The 21,416-nt window shown below is 43.8% G+C and overlaps 1 protein-coding gene across 2 annotated transcripts in view; it reads left to right on the top strand.

The window, feature by feature from the left end:
• ETV6 (ETS variant transcription factor 6) overlaps positions 1-21,416 on the top strand; it is a 124,890-nt gene that overhangs the window by 37,647 nt on the left and 65,827 nt on the right. Inside the window, exon 2 of one of the 2 annotated variants that reach the window (XM_059472765.1) lies at positions 4,705-4,831. In XM_059472765.1, coding sequence (XP_059328748.1) covers positions 4,705-4,831 — 127 coding nt within the window. The remainder of the gene's footprint in view (positions 1-4,704; positions 4,832-21,416) is intronic. The other variant, XM_059472766.1, reaches the window with a different exon arrangement.

The following is a 21,416-nucleotide window of genomic DNA, read 5'->3' as shown; positions in this document are numbered from 1 at the left end:
TGAGGATCCACAGTGGGAAAACCAGACCCTCCCAGGCTGCCCCTGGCTCCTGGTCCCTTGGTCTGGCTTTCCATTTCATGGCACAGGAACACAGCACCCTGGGACACAAATGTGTGTCAGCTTTCACTCTCAATTCCTTTCTCCCTGTGTGGTATCATTATGTGCAGTACAGGAGAAAGCTTTTATTCAGTGATTAAGGTCAGCTGCCTTTTCTGTCCAGCACAAGGTATTTGCAGACCACATTGCCTGTTTTGGTTTCCTGAAAACTGCTGCATAGGTATTGCATTTCTTTGCTTTATCAATTTTAAAAAGTAGTTTTACTATGCCACCTATCCAGCTACTGAAATAATCATGTCAGTGGGACAACGTAAGAGCATGCTTAGCAGACTTTCTTGCGTGTTTTATTTTCATTTCTACAAAAACATGTATATTCTTTGTGCCTGCCATATGAGTGAACTTAGTAAAAGGACAGAAAGACTATTAGATTGCAAGGCTGTTGCATTGGAGTTTAGAAGGGTGCAATTCTATCAAAAGCTTGAAGCTGTTTTTATTTGCAGCCTCCCTCATCCTCAACTGCTAGACTTCTTTTCAATTTAATTTTGATACTTTGATTTTTTAATTAATATTTTTATTTTAGCAGTATGAATTATTTGTGTTCATGACAGAGAAAATTCTGTTCAGGTAATTTTTGTCAGTAAAGGATGTACCCCAATTCTTCAGACTGAAATCAGTGTGTCCTTTGATGGCTTTGGGAGTGCAGTCAGCTGTTAGATACATGCCTACTACATAGTCACAGTCAGTGCAGCTTTTCATTTACACAGGATGGCTTTACCTGTGGCATTCTCAGCAGCTGAATATTTAGTAAAGAGAAAGAACCCATATGTTCTCTTGATTTTTGGCCATGTGTTTCAGCCTGTCCCTGCTCAGTTGGGCAGGTGAAAGCATGTCCTGCTCAATGCAGACCTGGCTGCTTGTCCAGGTGGCCCCGTTGGAGCAGCAGCCACCAGAGTAAACCCCAGGGAGGGCTTTCCATGAAAACTGACTCAGTGTAGCTCCCCAATTACTGTAAGCAACGTGAAATTTCATGGTGAAACTTTCTTGACCCCTTTGAGCTGAAGAAACTGATCAAAAATGATGACAGCAAGCAATATGCCTTCTGTTTTAGTCACCTCTTTGTGGCTACTGGCAAAATGCTCAGGAGTTGCTATTTTGAAATTTCTTAGCTGGTAATTCTTTGGGGCTGAGCGTTTGGTCCCTTGTAGGTTTAGGTGTTTATAGAGTCCCCTGGCAGGTGGTGAATAAGGAATGTGGTAGTACCAAGCTCTTTCTTAGCACTCATCGCCAAAAATCTCACAGGACCACATCAAATGTGTATTGATTTGGTTTTTTTACCAGTACATTAAGCTGCAGCAAGGCTGTTTGCTCAGGAACACGCAAGGTTCATGCAGGTTCTACCAGCACTACCTATCCTTCCTCCCAAGCTGTGGCTTGAACAAGCCTACCATTCTTGGCCTTAATACAAAGGGAAATACTAAACTTGACTAGTTAGGAAATGCTTTCAATAAAAAAATTCCTAGTGGCAGAGTATCTGCTTGCATAACCTTAGAAGCATGAGACACCAGCCATGTTTTAGTTTGGTGGGTTCTACAGAGAGAAGCACTGGGCAGTCCTGGAGTTGTGGGGATTAATGCAGTCCCTTCTCAGTGGTGTGAGCACAGGAGGTGCCTCCTGGAAACGTGACTCCAGAAAGCCTCAGAGAGCCTGGAGGAGCACATGTGACCTTGTGCATGGACTGTGCAGGCTGAGCACTGCCTGTGGCTGAGCACTGAGCAGGGCCAGGCTGTAGAACTGGACTGGTGCTCGCAGTTCTGCTGCCAGCCACGTTGCTGCCCCATGCTGGAAACAGGGATTAAGCTCATTTTTTCCACAAGCCCAGTGTCTTGACCTCCCTGTGCCATTACCATTCCACACCTTTTGGAAATCTGTCCAGAGCAGCTCTTTCAGCATGCAATTGTTAAATGTATTGCCCTTGAGAGGCACATGCTGTCCTTTTTCAAGACAGCTTAACTCTGAAATTACTCAGCTCATTTGAGCTGTGCTCTTGCTGTAACTCAGGTTGTCTGTGTGTCTAATGAAAAGGAGGACTTACCTAATGTCTGTAAATTGCTTTGATATTTAGGCTAAAGGTGCTGACAGAAAAATGCAGGATTAGCAAGAGAGGGCATTTCAAAGGCACTAATAGGAATTGGATAGCTAACTCCCCTTGCTGCCTTGTAAAATGCCTTCTGCCAATAGTAATTCACACAGTACTGTGGATATCCAAGATGTGTGGGAAAAGTAACTGCAGTTCCATATCTTGTTTGGTTTTGGCTGTCCTGTCCTTATGAATACTAGGAAACAATGAATCAAATACATTTGTTTAAAACAGTAAACCTCAATGAAACTGCCATGGTATAAATGAAGTTGTGGTATGCCTTTAGGAGATTGATCAGTAAAGGCAGCACATACTGGAAGCATAATGCCTTGGTTTGATACAGCATCTCCTGGGTCTTGAGGGAAATGGATGGGTTCTGGATTTAATTTCATTCTCCACCTGCTCTTGGGCAGTGAGGAGACCCTTTGAAGCCACTTTGTCTTTGCAGTGGTGATTCAGTGAGCATGCAGTGTGACCTGAGCTTGGACTGTATCCTGCATTCTTCAGGAGGGAGGAAAAGGACTTTGGGTCTCCCACCTATCCCCCAGTGCCCATTAACAGAGGCAGTATCTGTGTGGCTGTGTTTCAGAGAGTTTCTCTTTTTATTAATGTCTCCATGAACACAGTGAGCAGCTGCAGTGTGGTTCGATATTTGTGCTGTGGATGGCAGCAGGAAATGCTGGGAAGTGCCAGGTGTCTCTGCCCTCCAGGGATGCTGTGCACCAGGGGCAGGGGTGATGTGCAGATGGGCACAGAGAGCCACCCCTCTGCAACAGGAAGCACAGAGTCAGCCACTTTGGGTCAGGGAGGGAGTTGGGGAAGCTGAAAAATCAAATAATGCCTTGTAGCTCCACAGGTGCATCTTTCATTGCATCACAGTGACCATCCCTGTTTGGTAACTGCACAAAACTGAATTCATGCTGGCTAATGGGTTGCCGTTGCCTGGCCAGTGATGAGTAGAAAGAAGCTGAGTTTGTGGGAGACAGGAACATAAGATTGAACAATTTCTCTTTAAAAAGTACTGAGCTGACAGACATAGGGGCCATACTTGCAGAAATAACAAAGTGATGGTGGAGTGAAACAAGCTTGTCTTCTCGCTCTGTCTAAACCTGTAATAGTGTGTTCTCCACATGCTGCCAGTCTTCTCTGCCATGTGGTTATAGGCTGTTGTGGTGGCACTCCTGATGTTGAGGGTAAACTTCTGGTTCTGCCTGAGCTTCTGACCAGCAAACAGCACCTTGCAAAGAGAATGAATTGGGCTTGCTTTGAAGCAGTGGCTGCACGACTTTCTAGGTGTTCCCTTTATTTTTGGATGTCACCTAATCTGCCTGCAGAGGGTTTTGCAAACCTCTCCTTCCCTTTGGTGGCAAGGGTGCTTACATTACATTCTGCAGGTGCCTCTATCAGCCTCAGTCTATTTTCCTGTCTCATGGCTGTGATAATGCTGTGGTTTGTCATGGTAGCAATTACCTTCTCTTGGTTCAGCACCAAATTTGTGTTTTCCGTTTGCCGGAGATCAAGGTCAGGGTGAGAGCCTGCACTCGTACTGTCCTGCAATCAGAAATTACCTCCTCCTGCTTCTGTGTGTGCAGGGATGTAAATCCATTCTTGCACTGGTGTGTCAGTGTTCTGGAGAATAACGTGCATTACCTTCCAGGAAGCATATAATAATAGCTTTTTTGTTTCTATAAAATTGTGGCTATGTTTATTTACAAAAGGTATATTTTATACTATGATTGGAGGCTTAGAATATGGAAGAATTTTCCCTTCAGATAACGTGAAGTTTCAGTCTTAGATTTCTCGTCAGGCACTTTCCTAGGTAAGAACCTAATTGTGACAGTTATGAAACTAATACAACATTCACAAGTTGCTCTTTAGCTCAATTTGACTGTACTTGGTTGCAAGTTAAACTACTTCAAAGAAGGTAATAGTAACTTGCTTAGCAAAAACAAGAGTACTACGTTACTTGATGGTAAATAGAGTAGTCTGGTGATGTGTTTTTCTGCAGCAATGACAAAAGTTACTGATTAATGTCTTTAAAATGGTAGGAAGGGGTATAGTGCTAAACACTTAGCTTGTTCAGATCATGACTGATTTGTTAACATAAGATTAAGTGGTTTTGGCACTTCAGTGGTACTCACACATGTATCATGGACTTGCTGTCAGATTTCCACTGACAAAAGCCCTCGGAGTCTCCCCTCTTGCATGTCACTTCCCCGTTCCTCCCTTGGCAAATTTCTGAGAAGGCCCTTGGAAATTTCGTGGCTCTCTTGAAAAGTAATCCTGCCACTCTAAAAGGTTCTTAGTCCCTTCTCAGCACTGGCTGCCAGTGTTCTGTGTGTGCTGTGGGGCTCCCTGGGCAGCTGGTGCACCACTAGTGCACATCACCAGGCACACACTTCCTTCCTTCCACCCACGTCCACCTCCTCTGCCATGGTTTCATACCTCTGTTCCAAAGTTCACGTTGTCGTCTCTCTTTCTCTCCCTCCCCCCCCACTTTCTTTTAACAGCAGGAAAGAATTTCGTACACACCTCCCGCGAGCCCGGAACCAAATTACACCTCGTCACCACTACATGTCCCGGTGCACCAGGCCATCAGGATGGAGGACGACACCTTCAGAGTGCCAGCACACCTGCGTGAGTGTCAGCACCAGGCTGCTTAAGCTCTTACACTGAGGAGGGGGTGGGACAGGGTGAGGAGTTGCTTCTGGTTTTATGGAAGAGAGCAGGGAAGTCCCTGGCTTTATACTTTTTTTGTTGTTTTAATAAGCTTTAGCTGGTTTGGTTTTCCTGGCTGTTGTTTTTAACTGAAGAAAATGATTCTTAAATACAGCATGCTGAATCTCCCCTCCCATCTCCTGCAGTCCTTGTCAAGCATTTGGGCTGTTTTTTGTGACAGGCACAAATGTGGGGCGTTTGTTCTGACAGGAAGTGCTGTGTTTCCTTCCACTTTATTGGAATGGCTCGGTTACGTTCTGCAGCACAAGGTCAGAGTTTCACCAGCTGTGGCAAGTGGAAGCTGTTTGTGCTGTGGCTATTTTCAGGTTCTGAGGGGTCTCCAATACTTGTGATGCCCAGGCTCTCTAGTGTAGAGCATGGTTGCTGCCAGAGGCAGTGGGAAAGGAGGAGGAGTGAGCTTAGCTGTGCACAAAAGGATGCTGCAAAGGAGGAAGGACATATCACTGACATTGGAACAAAAACTGGAGCTGAGGGCAAGATCAGAGCCAGGTACTTCCTTGCTGAGGTGATTTAATGTTTGACAAAGAGGAAAGGCCAAGGACTATTGGCCAGTCAGAGGTGAGTTAGGAGGGTGACAAGAAGAGTGGAATTTTCCTTTTTGGAGGGAAGCAGTTCTGATGGAAATAAAGATGTTTTAAGTAAACTTTTTTCAGGTGTTACATTCCTGGGGTACTTAAGCCACAATGAACAAGAGGGCCAGGAGCAAACAAAACTTTGTGCTTTGCCCTCTGACAAACGGGTTTGGGATTTTACGGGGGGAAGAGGGGGAAGTCCGTGTTTGTCACAAGACACCGTCATTGCTGTCTTCCACACAGACTCCTTTTCTGGATGCAGACTGTGTTTAAAGCATTTCTCTCGTCCTATGCTCGCTCCCTTGCTGGCCATGAGTTACTCTGCCCCAAGGTCACTGGTTCCCATGCTGTGTCACATGTCCTGTGTGGCCCAGTTCTCTGTGCTTCCTGGTGGGAATGGGAGCTGCTGCTGCTGCAGTGTTTCTGACTGTGCCTGGTCCCTGCCTGGGCATCCATGAGCTCCCAGGCCTGGCTGCACCTGTGTGTGGCTGCTCAGCTGTTCCCCTGCCTGAGGAGGACTTGGCTGCCACACTCACAGGGCATTTCTGTGCTTTACCCAAAGCAGGCACAAAAAAACCAACACAGAAGCAGTTTTTCTCCAGCAGTTCTTTTCCATACTGGCACTGTTCATCCCCAGATCTTGTGGGTTTTTTCCTCATTGCATGTTTACTTCTGCTGTGGGAGCCACTGTGTGTCCACTGCACAGCCAGGATCACAGCTGGGTTTCCAGTTATTACTGCCCTCCCCACTGTGTCTGGCAGATGCAGAAGGCAGGGAGGCAGAGACTCCTGATGCTGACAGTGGTGGTACAAGCTGTACCTGCTTCCTTCCCATCCAGCCAGTGTGCTGGATAGTGTTGGATTTATGCAGCTTCCTCTCAGTGAAGACTTCTCTCACAGTATTTTTAGAATGTGATCCAACCTTTCACATTGACTCTTGTTTTGGTTTTTCTGTTCTTTTGGTTGGCACATTTTTAAACTTGCAAGGCTTCTTTCCTTTCAGTATTTCCACACCAGTCTGACTTGTTGCAGTGTAAAAGCACAGATGATTAATCATGAAATATCTGTGAAATAGCCTTCCATAAAGTTAGTGTCTGAGGTCATAAACAACATGAACACATTTACATAGCCTTACTAATTGTCGTCAGTGGCAGTGTAGTATTTTGTAGCTCGGTATGCAGTCAGTATTGACACAAAACACTTGTCAATTAACAGACCACCCAAACACTGTTAAAACCACTCATAGCTTCATAGCTAGGCCAGGAGCAGACATTGTGAATTTCTCAAACAATCTCTGTTGATTTATAATCTCTATATCTCTTGTTACAAAACTTCATGCAGTAACTGCTGTGTTTAGGTCCAGCAACTGAGCTACAGCATGTGCAGAAAGATTTCTGCTCTTCATGTAAAAAACTTAAATGATGAGGAGGATATAAGGTCTCTAGATGTTCTTTTAATGCTTAATTATCTCCTTATTTGCTTTTTTTTAAGTGTCCTATTTATAGTTTGAATTAGTCAGCTTCAGTTTCCAACTATTAGATCTCATTATCGCCTTTCCTGCTAAATATTGTCAAAAGACTCCTCCTGATATAGGTGCTTTTAGGTTGTCACTTCTTAACCTTTTCTTGGCTAAACCGTAGAGGAAGGAGAGGTTCTTAAGGCTATCAGTCTTCCTGTTAAGCTTTCAGATTTCAAATTCTGTTTATATCACCTCTGTGAACCGATTGCCACTTCAGACATCCTTCTTAAAGTGAAGACAACAGACATGAAGATGATATTCCAGTAGTCTTGCTAATACTGTGTATAGAAATAACTCAGTTCCTTTTGGATTTCGTGTCATGAGGTTTTAAGAGGTATTAATATAGGGTTTTTCAGTTCCTGCATGGACTCCTCTCATTTATTTTTTGTTTATTTGTTTATTTTTAGAGTTGTGTCTGAGGTACATCTTTGATCTTAAATCCAAACTGCCTCAGAAGTCAGGCAAAGTAACTAATTTCTAATTCAGGCTGTGTGTAAAGGTTGGGTTTAGATTTGCAAAGTCCAAGGATTTTTTAGGTCTGAGTTTTTGTTATGTTCCATCCCTACAGTTGTTTTTGTTGATGGGAGATGTGGTCAATTCCTCCACTCACACACACAGATCCAATGCAAAGGTTGTCAGGCCTGCTCTCCTCCTCTTTCCAGGACATTCTGATGGTTCAGTCCCACCCCACACATCTTCATCTACCTGTGCCATAGGTGCAGGTGACCCAAGGGCAGACCTAGAAACAAATGTTTCACATGGAACACGTAGAGCACTCTCTGGATTCAGGCAGTTTTATGCCTTCTGATAAGAAATGTCACTGTTTCTAATGTTCCAGATCACTCTGAGAGCACCAGGCAAAAGTATCAGAACAATAAGTAAAGCAGTTTCCTTTGGTGTGATAAATTATTTCTCATTGCTTAGTGAGCAAATGAGCCTCGGGTAGGCTGTGCTGATTTCATCCATAATACAGAAACTGCCCAGGTATTGTGATACTGAAAAATTTAGAAATAGGTGGAAGTCTTCTGGAACTATTTACAAACCCTTTATCTATGGGGAAACACTCCATTTTGCCACAGAGAAGGTTAGTGGGGTTGTGTGGTGAGGGTCTGTGTTTTTTAAAATTTCATTTTATTCTTTGTCTCATCTGGTAAAATGTTATTAGCACCTTATTTTATGCTATGGCCTTGTAATAAGCAGCTCTTCGAACTGGATAGAGGATACAGCATGTAAGAAATGGATATTACAACCTTTTTTTTCTGTTTATTAATATGCTTTGAATTATGGAGAAAACAGCTTTTTTTCCCTTTTTGTAATACACAAGTTTAAAATAAGGTGCTTTGCTTGCTAAAACAGCAACTGTAAATGTGTGCTATGAGCTTCATGGTTTTCTTTTGTTTCCCTCAATATAAAACTTTTTCAAAAAGAGAGACAGAAGAAATCCCAGTGCTGAGAAAGGATTTGTTGCATGCTCTGGTCCTGTGCAACATCATTCCCCCTTGCATGCTTATGTTGATTTGTACAGATTGATATTTATCTCTGAAGGGCATCTTCTCTTGGGAACATGTGTGTGTTTGTTTAGGGAGAGTGATCTCATGGGCAGAGATTTCAGAGTTTTCTCTTGATACAAACATAAAAACAAGTTCATTTATTCTTCTGAACTAATTACTCTTCTCTCCTTAATGTTGGCATCCTTCACATGCCTGCAGCCCATTGTCATAGTAAGACACTCTGCACACTTTTCTGTGCACACAAAGCAATTCTTCTTGGCAAAACTAATTTTTCTTGCTGTTGCCTTTTTTGTGAACCCCCAGCAGTCTGCACTGATGTCCAGAGTGCAGTGATACACTTGAGATGTCACAGTACATGCATCTCCTCATAGCGGGGAGAACTTTTACTTGGGGGCTGCAGTGTTGTCTTGGCTCCACTCACTTTGGGGTGTAGTGGTGGTAGGGAAAGCTAAAGAACTGTTTGTAAAATCATCTGAGTGCTTTTTGTTTCAAGTGTAGGCTTGGGTTCTGGCCTTTGGTTTTCCAGTGTGTGATAGGTTCCAGGTCACAGCTGATTTGGATAAAATTCATAGAATGCAGGCCTGATCACATACACCTAGTGAGATCAATTTTTTATTTTGGTATCTCTCTGTCCTGTGTTATTATGGTCTGTTTACTTCCCTCATTAAGGACAGAAAGGAAATTTGTTTAGTTTTCTGCAAAGATTATATTGAAGGCCTTTACATTTTTAGTGAGTATTTCATAGGAATCTTTTTGCATGGCTATTTGTATTATTATTTGATACTCTGATTTGGTGAGAACTAGTCCAGTGCTTCTGTGTTGGTTTGGCATCTTTGTGACCTTGGCTGTACCAAATAGTGCAATAAAGTTCTGTGTGGGCATGAGTAGTAGGGTAGTTGAACAGGTAGTTGGGCAGTTTCTTTAAACTAAGGCATTTATTAGACCTGAAGGCAGTTTGTTGCCAGTTTCTTTCTTCTGATCATGCATTGTTGCTTATATGTATCATTTGTGTTTTAAGGGCACTAGTTTTCTTTTTTTTTTTTTTTCTTATTAAAGGAATGCAGGAAACAATTAAGAGAAGGTGGAGGAAACAACAACACCCGGGATTGCCAGGGATTCATTTTTTTCTGTATAGTGTCTATTAATTATGCTACTCCTTTTATTAATCCTTTGGCACCTGTTAATTATTCTACAATTTTGGCTAGCAGCTGGAAAGCCACTTTGAAGCATTAAGCATATTGTTGTTTAGTTACTAGAATATGCAATGCACTGAACTGAAAGTATGCAGTGAGATGGGAAAAAAAGCCCTTTACCCTAAGCCACATTTAGAGCAGCAAGCAATGAAAATATTTGCTTTGGAAGGATCTTTGTGGAACAAAACTGACTGACGCACATACAGGGAAAATAAAATAAAAGCTTCATATGACAAAGGGACTGGGAGAGGTGGCCAGAATGTCAAATTAGTGGCTGAGACTAATCCTGGTCCTGCTGAAATGAGTGGTTAAATTCCCACTGATTTTCGTGGGAGCTGGGCTGGCCTCTTTCTCAAATTATTGGCTTCTCCTGGACCTCTCCTTGCTCTTCTCTGACATTATGGCCACTAAAGCCTTGCTCTTCCCTCTTGCTGCCCTTGCCTTTTCTCCTAAGCTGCTTTTCACCTTACATGTAACCAGTACCAAGCCATGACAAAAAAAGAAAAAAATTAAGCCTGGCAACGGCACTGCTTGCTAACACCTTATTGCAGTATTTAATCTTGATGTTACATCTTTGTCTTCTGCCATGGGCTACTCTTGCACATTTTATTGTGAGCTATTTGGAGAGGGTCCATCCAGCAGTGCCTCCTGGTCTTTCAGTTTGTAACTGTTAATAATCTGCTGGCAGGCTGAGTGGAGTGTGGAAATCCCAGCCAGCCATCCTGTCAGCCTCAGAACCCCTTGCTTTGGTTAACCCCAGCAAAGCTCCTTCAGGACTCTGAGCTGTGCCCAGTTGTTGGGCAAACAGGATGCAGAGCATGCCTGGGGAGGCACTGATTGTGCCTGTGACCTAAGGCAGGCTGTTCCACAGGCACCCTCTGGGGCTCACCTGAACTGAACTCACCTGCTCCACCCTGCATCCCAGGGGCTTTACTGGGAATCTCAGGCCAGCCTCAAAGAGATCCTCCAAACAGGGAAGCGCAGTCTGAGTCACTCCTGTGCCATGGCTGGGGAGGACATTGAGATGTTTGAGTGCATCCAGAGGGGGCAGTGAGGCTGGAGAGGGGCTGGGAACACAAACCCTGTGAGGAACCACTGAGGGAGCTGGGGGTGTCCAGCCTGGAGAAAAGGAGACTCAGGGGTGCCCTTATCACTCTCCACAACTCCTGAAAGGTGGCTGCACTCAGGTGGGGTTGGGCTCTTTCTCCAGGCAGCACTGACAGAGCCATAGGACGCAGTCTCAGTCTGCATCAAGGGAAATACAGGTTGGATATTAGGAAAAGTTTTTCACACAAAGAGTGATGAAGTTCTGGAATGGCCTGCCTGGGGAGGTGGTGGAGTCACCATCCCTGGGTGTGTTTAAAACAGACTGGATGTAGCACCGGATTCCAGGGTTTAGTTGAGATGTCAGGGCTGTGTTGGACTCAATGATCTTGAAGGTCTCTTCCAACCCAGTTATTCTGTGAATATGGATGCTAATGTTTTATATGGACTGTGTTGCACTGGGAAGGGTGAAACACCATTACTCATTCTGCTGGGAAAACTGTGGTTTTTGGATCATGAAGATTCTGCTTTGCATTTTTCTGGCATGGTCTTTGTTCATAACCTGTAGGAAACTAACCCCCTTGTCACTGGCTTTGCACTGGGGTGACACAGGGCCCCTTCACTTAGCACTTTTGCAAACAGCTGGTGAGTTTAACCCTAAATCTGTTCACTCCTTACTGCTGCCTGGTGGCTATGGCAGAAGCATCTGGGTCAACTGTGAAAACACTTGTAAAGGAAGCTCACTTGCTGTGAGCTGCTTTCTGCTCCCTGAGAGATTCTAGAATCAAGTGGTTTATTTTTCCCAGTGTGCCTGGTTGTTGCCCTGAGTTAGCAGCAGTTTCCTGCTCTGACCATTCCCAGTGGAAGCGTGGGGAGGGGTAAGAGCCTTCCTGCCTCAGTGGGAACCTGCAAAGCAGTCCTGATGTGGGAGGTCAGAGAGACCTGTGCTTCAGGATCTGGAAGGCTGGCAGTGTGGGTGGGAGTCCCAGTGGTGCTGAGCCAGTCTTTTACCCTTTTGGAGAGCTTTACTGGAGGGTTTTAAATCTCCAAAATACACATTCCCCTCTATTCAGAGGGGAAAGGAAGCCATGTCACTTTAATATGGGATTCAGGCTTGATCCCTTGTGGAATTCCCCTGGAAAGTGTGGAGAGGAATAAGAAGCAGAAGCAGCAGGACATTTATGGTATTGCTGGGTTTGAAGCATTTTTAGCTTTGTCTTAAAGGGACATTGTCACGATCAGTGTACCTAAAATTAGCTTGCTTTTCTCTTTCCATCCCAAATGTCTGTTTGATTTTTCATTTGTATTATGTTTTAAGTGCTTCTATGCTCTTTTTTAAAAATTATTTTTGTAAGAAGTAAAATGAATGCAAAGAATGCAGCGTTCATAAACAGCCGTACAAGCAGAGAGAACACAGAAGAGAAACTGCGTGTAAGCCATGACTAACAACTCCACAATAAGAAACCATTGTGTGGTGAGAGCCTTGCAGCAAAACACAAGTGTGGTAAAAAACCCTGCAGAAGCAGCATAGCATCATGATCTTTTAGCAGAGATGAGCTGCTGCCTCTTGGGAGAGAACAGCTCTGTCCAGCACTGAGAGGGACATGCAGTGTCTGAGGAGAAAGCTCCTGTAGCTTTGAGGTCCCAGGAGTTAATGTGGTAGGTCATGTGTGTACACACACAGAAAGAAAAGAATTATTTGATGCCCTTTATGAGAAGCTGGATTTCTTTGTGCTGTACTTTTATGTCTTTCCTCTCTGGTGCTGTCACTCCTTCGGGTGCTTAACAAATGCAGCTTGGTAAAATATCCATTAAATGGGGGTTTATGCCATTTTTAGAACTCCTCATTTTACTGCTGGAGCAGAAGGGCTAAATGATTCTTGAGTTTGTTGTGGACATTTTTGGTGAAATGATTCCATCCAGATTTGGAGGCCCATTCCCAACACCTCAGCCAAGAGCCTCTTTGCAGTATCATTCTCCAGAGGTTCTTGGGAGGGTGGAGCTCTTAATGCATCAGGCATTCCAGCCTTGTGTAATGCTTGTGCACTTTTATGGGATGAATACATTTGAATATGCTCACTTCTCATGTAAAATGTTTTGTGCAGTTCTAGCATGGCCCTATTAATGTAGCAGTGATCCTTGTTCAAGAAGTTATGAGTTAGTTATAGATTTAATAGGCATATGGTTGGTGATGTTGTGAGTTAATAAACAATCACCACTGACTGGCTTTTGAGAGTCAAAGAATTAGGAAACTTGCTTAACTCCAAATCTTTCCTCATGAGCTTTTGTGCATGGAAGTCATACCCCAGGAATAGCCTGAAGCTCCCTGCTTTATTTACTCCATCTGCCTGTCTGGTTTTGATCTCCCTATGCTTTTGTATCCCACTGAAAAAAAAGGGTCTGCTCTGCACAGGCAGCATGGTCAGGTAGCTCTGTGGCAATTATACAGACCAGAAAATGAAAATGTTAAATTATACCATGACAAGTAAAAATTAAATTAATGTCTCCAATGATTAACCAAAATGTTCTTCCTGCCTTTGGAGCCCACAGGAACAGTATGGGCTGTTCTGCAGGCAATGGAGAGTAAGGATAAAGGAAATTTCTTGGTTATGGGGGTTGCTTTGGAGACAGTGGAAGTTTTCCAGTCTTAGAGCTTAGTGAGGGGCTCTTTGTATGTGGAGATTCACTATCCCAAATCCAGAGCTGCTTGTAGCACTGGACCCCACGGGCTGTGAGCACCTGAACTGGTCCTGCAGGAAAGCATTGTTCTCCCCATGTCCTGCATGGCCCCTGCCCTGACCTGGTGCTGTGAGGTGCAGGAGGGTGTGCTACCCCTGTATGGGTTTTTTCCGTCCTGTCTCTAAGGAAGAGTGATAATTTCACTGAATTTTGGACTGTGCACCACTCCTGCCCTGAGGGTGCAGGGGGAACATAGGAGCTGAGCCACAGAAGTTCAGTCAGGAGGGGCTGGGAACTTTACAAACACACACATTTCAGAGTTGGATCCTGTAGCACTGGTAATGAATTTGCACTGTCTCAGCATCCTGATAAAAAGGGTTATTTTCATACTATGTTCTCAGCATTCTCCCTCTTCAAGTTCTCTAGGAGCATTTTTTCTTCATGTTTCCCTCAGGTGTCTTAAAGCTTCTTGTTTGCAGAATAAACATCCCAAAGGGGCTGTGAGCTGGTCAGAGCACTGACATTTTATTTTAAAATGCCCACCAGCAGCAAAAAAAAACCTACAGAATATTTTTGAAGGGAAATTTCCTTTTTGGGTTTTTGTATCCCTGAAAGAATTTCCGATGCAGGCAGATAGTAATTCCCAGCTACGTACTTCCTGATAAGGAAACAGCTCCAATAAAGGCAGCTATAAATAGCTTCCTTTTTATTTTTAAAAAATGTAGGGAGATCTGTTTAGCTTTTACTTCAAACTACTGAAAGAAAAGGACAGTGTACAATAAAAGTCTTAGGTTTGGTACTCATTTGCTTTCCAGATAAGTAAAGTTTTTAATCTGTATTTATAGATTTAATTTTGTAAAGTCTGGATGTCTGTTTATTTCTGTTCATCCTTCTCACAACACTGTAAAAGAACAAAAAACACCTTTTTGTATGGTAAACATAAATTGCATTTTGCCTCTTTCTTGAAGGGAAAGTGTTACCTGCTTTGTGCAGAATTCTTTGTGCTTTTGCTTTATGCCTATATTTCAGAGCTTCTCTATGTGTAGTTTGTTAAGGTGCTTTGTCATCTCAGAATAAGTAGTGTGATCTTCAGCTGTATTTCTTTCACATTTGCTGTGGATAGGCTGTAGCAAATGCATGGTTAGACTGAAATTCCTTTTTTCTAAAAGTAACTTGCTGAGACGATTCCGTGCAGTTAGTTTATAAACCTTCTGAGTTTTCTGCATTATCTTCCCCCTTTTTACAGTTGTTTCATGTATTTTTAATTTCATGCTTTCACTTTGGACTTCTGCTAAAATTTTCCTTTGCCAGTCCTACTTTTTTTTGTTCTTTAAAAAGCAAACACCAAACATGCAGTACCTTCAGAGAAACAAATAATTATTTACCCCCACAAAAATTTACAGAGATGAATAAATTTACTGCAAGAGCTAATGTGAAAATGTCTTTGAAGGTTAGATTTCAAGCTAACTATAGCAGTCATTCAGATTACAGCTGAAAATACATACATGTCCACTGCCTTGAGAGTTGTGTAGAGGATGAGTGCTTTGTAAATCATCTTGAGCAGCACTTGGGCCTTAGTCAGTCCCTGGTTTCTGTGCTGCAGCAGGGAAGGGTGTGTGCAGGCTGGCATGTCCTGCATAGCTCTGATGGATGGGGGTCTCCAGCACAATTGTCACTGGGGGTGTTGGCAGCTGGGTTATCCCCTTTCCCACTTGTTCCTGTCCTGAGTGTTCCCTGGTTTTCCCAGGAGGTGGTGAGGTGGATGTGCTGGGCTGGATGTACAGCCCTGCTTGAGCCATGGCCAAAGCCCCTGCAAGGCCACACTGCCACGTCCTCAGAGAGCTGGGCATCAACGCAACAGAGATGAGGTGGAATAATCCCCCTTTTCCTCCTCCCCCTTTCTCCTTCCAGCCATTTCACGGGATCTTGTGACTTGTGGCCAAGCCCTGCCCGTGCGTGAGGGCCCTCAGCTGCCCTGGGCTGCTCCTCTTGGCCGCTGGCTCACGGCTGGCCCGGAGCCGAGCGATTGCACAAGGGCGCAGCTGGTGGCAGATTCCCCCGTGCCCCTCTGGCTCCTTGTTGGCTGCAGTGACATGGCAGGGCTCAGCACGTGCCCTCCGCTCTTTGCTTTACACTGTCTTCCTCTCTAGGCACCCAGAGGGGTTTTACCTCCCCTCCTGAGCTCCTTTCTTGGCTGCAGCAGCAAGGTTGATCTGTTTGTGTGTGCAGGCCTTGCCACACCTCCCCAACAGGCCCGTGGAACATGCACAATTAATACGGCATTAATTAATTATGGGGAGAACTCACTGCTGGCACAAGAACCAAGGCTTGCAGCTTATAAAGTGAATCCTTTGATGCTGAGCTTTAAAGAACGTTTCTATCAAGTCAAGCCAGCAGATAGATTCTGTGATATTTATACCCTCCCTCTGCAGAGGCTCCAGAGCAAGGGTTTGGCCACCCTGGACACCAGCAGCAGAAGTGGTGGTGCTAAAGGACGAGGGTTCAGAAAGCATACCCAGGGCTTGACCATCAGCAACAAAATTGCACAAGTCCTGGGTGAAAATGTTGGGGTTGAGCCTGCTCAATAGGTGTGAAAAGTGACCTACTGGACTTGAGAAAACAAACAGGAGTTGTCTCACTGTCTCCAGCAGTTCCCACAGTTTTATCTTGAACACGTGTGTGTTTGCGAGTAAATTTGTAAGCTTGTGCTGTGCTTCTACTTGCTTGGCCAGTGTTTGGGGGAAGAGATGAAAGAATGACTGCGCCTGTTTGGTTTGTGCAATACTGAGAATTTCTCCCTTTGTACTTCCTCCTTCTCGGTAGTGCAGAAGGAAGTAGCCCCAGTTCCTGCTGGTCCACAAACCAGTTGCTCATTTCAGTTCTGCCACTTGAGTGGGTCCTTGTGCATTTCCTAGTAGGGGAAATCTCCCTTTATATATATAAGTTCCTCCTTCCTACTCTCTCTTTTGTTCTGATTTCTTCCAAGCAACCTGTCTCCTTCAATTTTTAACTTCTTTGCTGGCTTTCGCTTCCTCTCCATGATTCAGTGAAGGTGTTTTGTCAGAAAAACCCTCTGTACAAAATACTTCTTTGTTCCCTTTTTTGTTTGTTTGTTTGATTGATTTTTTTGTTGTTTTTTTTTTGTTTTTCTGTGTTGTACTTCTTTGTATCTTGCTTCCCTGGAAAGTTCCTTAGTGGTGTTACTACCTCTGGGCTTTTAGCTTCATTACTCTAGGTAGTCATTACTGTGTTGCCGGGTGTGTAATTGTTCAAAGCACCTTGTTCTTTTTATTAGAGGTTTGGTTTCTTTTACTGCTCTTTAAATACTAATAGGCAGTGGTGACAAATGTTGTTATTAAATACATGGGCTTGTCTCATCGCTGCTGTACAGCTTGCTTGGTGGTTTTTTGCTTGTTGAAAGTGAGCATAACCAACTCAGAGGAGTCGTTCTCTACTTCCACTTTATGTTCTCAGGGATGCAGTGTGTGGTGTGGAGTAGTGGTGAACTGGTCACATGCAGTAGGTTTAGTGCAGGATTTGAAGCCTTGGAGCTCAGCAAAATAGAAACAAGGGATAGTACTTAATGTCAGTAAGAGCAAAAACATTATAGATCTTCAATTTTTACACCCCCTCTCAGTTTTAAAATCATGCAGAATGAAAAACAAGCAGAGGAACTGGGAGGGACAGCAGAGGTAGCAGTGCCAGTGAGCTGAGCTGTGTTTGTGATGGGCAGACCTGGAGCAGCTGGGCTGTTAAAGGAGTCAGTATTTGCTGCTGGCCTCCTGCCACACCATTATCAGTGTGTGCAATAGCAATGGCTGAATCTCACAAGGTTTGGCGCTGATTCAGTTCAACAGAACACCCAGAAGTAAATCCAGATGTCTTTTAAATTGGTTGGATCTGTAGTGTTATGGTGAGTTCTCCATAATTATGATTTTCTTGTGAGAGTTCTGGGAGAATATACCTAGTCCCAAATAACCCTCAGAGCACAGCTTCTCACGCATGGCCTTTCTGCTGCTCCATCATTTGCACTGAGAACATGTGTGCACAAAACCTCCACTGGAACTCAGACAAGAGTTAACAATCAAAATTTATTTTAAAGCTGAGAAATTTTGATATTTTATTTTTTTTTAGTCTGACACATGTCTCCATGTGCATGTACATATTTAGATCCTGTGGAAAGGAGGCTTGCTCAAGTACTTAGGTTTTATGCAGAGAGACTGCAACTTTTCCTTTTCCTTTTGAAACTAATTAACACCTAGAATGCATTACAACTATTTCTTTTAGGCAGAGTTGTAAAATTACTGTGTGTGATGAAACAAAAAATGGGTGCAGAAAATGATAGAAGGTGCCTTTTGTGTCACAGGAGTTTGTAAGCAGGCTCAGAATTGCTGTCCTCCCCACATCTCAGCAGCAACCAGCAGACACAAGAGGGTGAGGCTGTGTTTGAGTCCAGAGGCTTAGGTTTGAAGGGGTCTTTCAGTCTGTTTTTACTGGTTCAAGTAGAGTCAGCAGTATATGTGTGAAATCTCCAAGTTGGCTTAAAATTGTAGCTGGGGCTCAGTCAGCTGTTTTTAATGCTTTCTTACTGCATGCACTCCATAGGCCACTTCCTGAGGAGGACTAATATGAAGTCTAATCCACAAATAGTCTTGGCACCAGCTTGGAAGCTGAAATAATCAGAGTATTCTAACCTATTGTGAATAAAGGTAGCTCACCCTGATAATTTTATCCTGAAATTACTTGGCCCCACTCTGAAGCATTTTCACTGCACAGTTCTATAAGTCCATGTAACATCAACAACAGAAAGGCTGTAAAATTATCATTTGCTTTACAAAACATGTCTCTTGGTCAGCTATAAATTACACATAGGCTTTAAATAATTTGAGCATCATGACAGTTGCATTCAATAGATCCTGACAGTTGTCAAGAAGAGCAGGGACATTTTCAGTAGGAATAAAATCAATTTCAGTAGGAATAAAAATTAACTGTTCAGTTAATTTAGTTAATTTCATTCAGAATTGGGATGAAAGTAAACTATTCTTATTTTGATAATTTTTCTCAGCTTTTCATATGGGACCACAGTACAAATCAGTCTCATTCAGAAGGATGTTGTGGTTGTTCAGCAGAAAACAATTACTGATGTGAGTAGGTCATGACTTTTTCATGTGGTTTTACAGTAATACCTATGAATGTCCCTTGACAGTAGATTAAGCAAAAATATTTAAAAATATTCAATATTCAAATATTCAAAAATCCGTCACCAGACTCCAATTTGTATAACAACTGTGCATAGATGCCACAATTTTGCACCAGAATTGTTAGGCAGTTGAAGTTCTGACACAGGCTTGTTAAAGCTCATGAATTCCTAGGGAGGTGTCTTAATGCTTTGTATTTATTCAAACTCTGTCCCACTGTGGGTGTGGTGGTCTCATCCACGTGGTCATTTTTAGAGTGCTAGGGAACTTAGAGCAGACAACTTCCCCAGTCCTCCTGTTCCTAGGAATTGAGAAGGGCAGTAGGACCCTGCAGTTTAAAGAAAAGGTAGTTTTGTAAGTGAATGGGTTTGCAGGGAGAAAGTTATAATGTGGCTATGAAATCATACTTGGTATGGAGAAGGTGACCAGGAAATGATTATTCACAGTTCCTGACAGAACAGCAAATCCAGAGATCCAAGATAAGTCATTGGGCAACATGTCTAAAAGAAACAAGAGTGAGGATGCATCGCTACATGAAAGAAATCATTGCAGGAAGATGTTTGCAGGGCTGAAAGTGTGGATGGATCTCTGAAAGGAACCAGACAGACCTGTGCAGAGGGATTGGCCATGTGGTCAGTAAAGAAACAGCGGCCTGCATGCAACCACAGCTCATGAATTCCTTAAAACACAGATTAACAGAGGCTGAGATATGTAATCTGTATTATAGTAGAGATTGCTTCATGTTTCCTTGTTCCTTTCACTCTTTGCTTATACATCAACTGCTGTAGATGTTTGGGTAGATGGGTTGGGGATCTTTCCTAGTATGGTAATTTTTATATTTTTCCCCATGTCATAACCATCTCCAGTGCTTTGACAGTAGTGTGGATGCCATCCAGGCAGATATATATTCAGTACGCATATGCTACGCCAGAGGGCTCTTTTAGGTGATAACTAACTCATCAGCTAGAGGCCACAGAAAAAAAGTTAAGTGGGGGGATTTGCCTTTAAGCGATTCTGACAAAAGTCTCTTTTACACAACAGCTGACTGGATCGATGAATGTAATGCCAAGGGCAGCAAGAGAGGGGAAAAAAAAGTCATGTAAATGAGCTGGCGAGGGAACAGGGCAAAGCTATCTGGTAAGGGGGGGAATGGCAGGGAAGGGCAGGCAGCCACCTCCTGGAGCTTCAGCTTTAGGGACCAGGTTTGCTCCAAGGGATTGAAAAACAAATTTTGAAGTTGAAACTGGGAAAAATGCAGAGAGCCTCTCTCCATAGCATATAAGCCTCCAGCGGATTGTAGTCACCCCCATAGGCAGTTCTGTTATCCCTGGCATTTGTTTCTCCCATACACCCTCAAAGGATTGCTTTCATTTTTCTGCTGTTGTTCAGTCCAAGATCCACTTTAACCTCTGCCCCTTTTTATGGGCCTGTCTCACATCCATGTAAATGTTAACATGAATTTCAGTTCTGCTTTCTCTCTTGCCCCAACCAACAGTTTGGGTTTCTGGGTGTAGTGATTAAAAAAGTTATCCAGTATTATTTGTGATTTAAAATGGTAAATTAAAAACTAGCTGGAAGACTGGTAGTGCTTCTGATCTGTATCCCTTTGCTAAGGTGCTTCATAAAATACCCTATGTTGTTATTCACTCTGGCCTGGATGTTCTTGGCTCTCTCCCACTTAGTGATTCACAAGATGTCTGTGAGATTCATTTTTGTAAATGTGGTTCTCCCCCTTCCCGCTGTATATCCTCCCCTCCCTTCTCCTTTGTTTTCGAGCTCGTTAAAGGAAAGCCACGGTACATGGAAGGGACAGAGTGCAGTCCCTGAGATAGGCTCTAGAATTTTCCCCCTAATTTTCAAGTGGGAGATTACAATAGTTTGCAAAGCTTTTCTACAGCTCCCCCTCCTCTTGCTCTGCTCTTTGGCAGCTCTGTGTGTCCTGTGCCTGTCTCAAGATATTTTTTTCTGGTAAAAAAGCAGTGCCTTGTGCCCTGAGAGCACTCCTGGCTGTCCCTGGGGAGAGGGGAGCTGCAGGGCAGAGCTGCAGTCCCAGTGCAGGCAGGGCTGTTTGCGGGGCTCGCATGCCACAGCCTCTTCAAACAGCTCTGCTCAAAGGCATGAGCTGGGCTCACTTCTGAGGGAAATTTCCTTTTTGGGGAAGTTGCTGCAAAGGAATTTCCTGTGTGGGCAGACAGAGCTTCCTGACTTGAAGGCTTCTTGGAAGGGAAACCGTTTCATAATGAAATGATAAATTAAAGACATACCAGCCCTGGTTCGCTTCAAAACAGCTATTGAGAGAGATCAGGCGGTGCACCATTATAGTCCTGCACAGAATGAAAATAAATTGCATCCTGACAGGATTCTCCATAGTAGACCATATCCTTCCCCCCAGCCTTCCTCCCTGTAGGTCTCCCTTTCCCCCTCCTTTCCCCTTCCCTTGCTATTTGCTTCACTGTCATCTGTCCTTTGCAGCCCCCTGTAACCACCAGGGGCAGGAGGTTGGGGAATGTTTGCTAAATGTGTTCCTTCCTCCATGCAGCAGGCAGCTCTGGTTTAAGCCCTGCTGTGCTGGCTGGCAGGAGGAGTGCCCTGGGTGGAAGTCACAGGAATGGCACAGGGCTGCCCTCAAAGCTGGGTGCCATTGCTGCTGATGCAGTTGTGGCAAGGAGAAATTCGAGATATCCTCAAAGTTTAAGTCAGTGCCTGTAAGGAATGTCTTGGTGGGGTTATGAAAATATCTGGGAGGAAGTGTTGCAGATAACTGTTTC

This window comes from Ammospiza nelsoni, chromosome 5 (genome assembly GCF_027579445.1).
Source record: "Ammospiza nelsoni isolate bAmmNel1 chromosome 5, bAmmNel1.pri, whole genome shotgun sequence".
Classification (NCBI taxonomy): domain Eukaryota; kingdom Metazoa; phylum Chordata; class Aves; order Passeriformes; family Passerellidae; genus Ammospiza; species Ammospiza nelsoni.
This window is presented reverse-complemented; position numbering and strand designations above follow the sequence as displayed.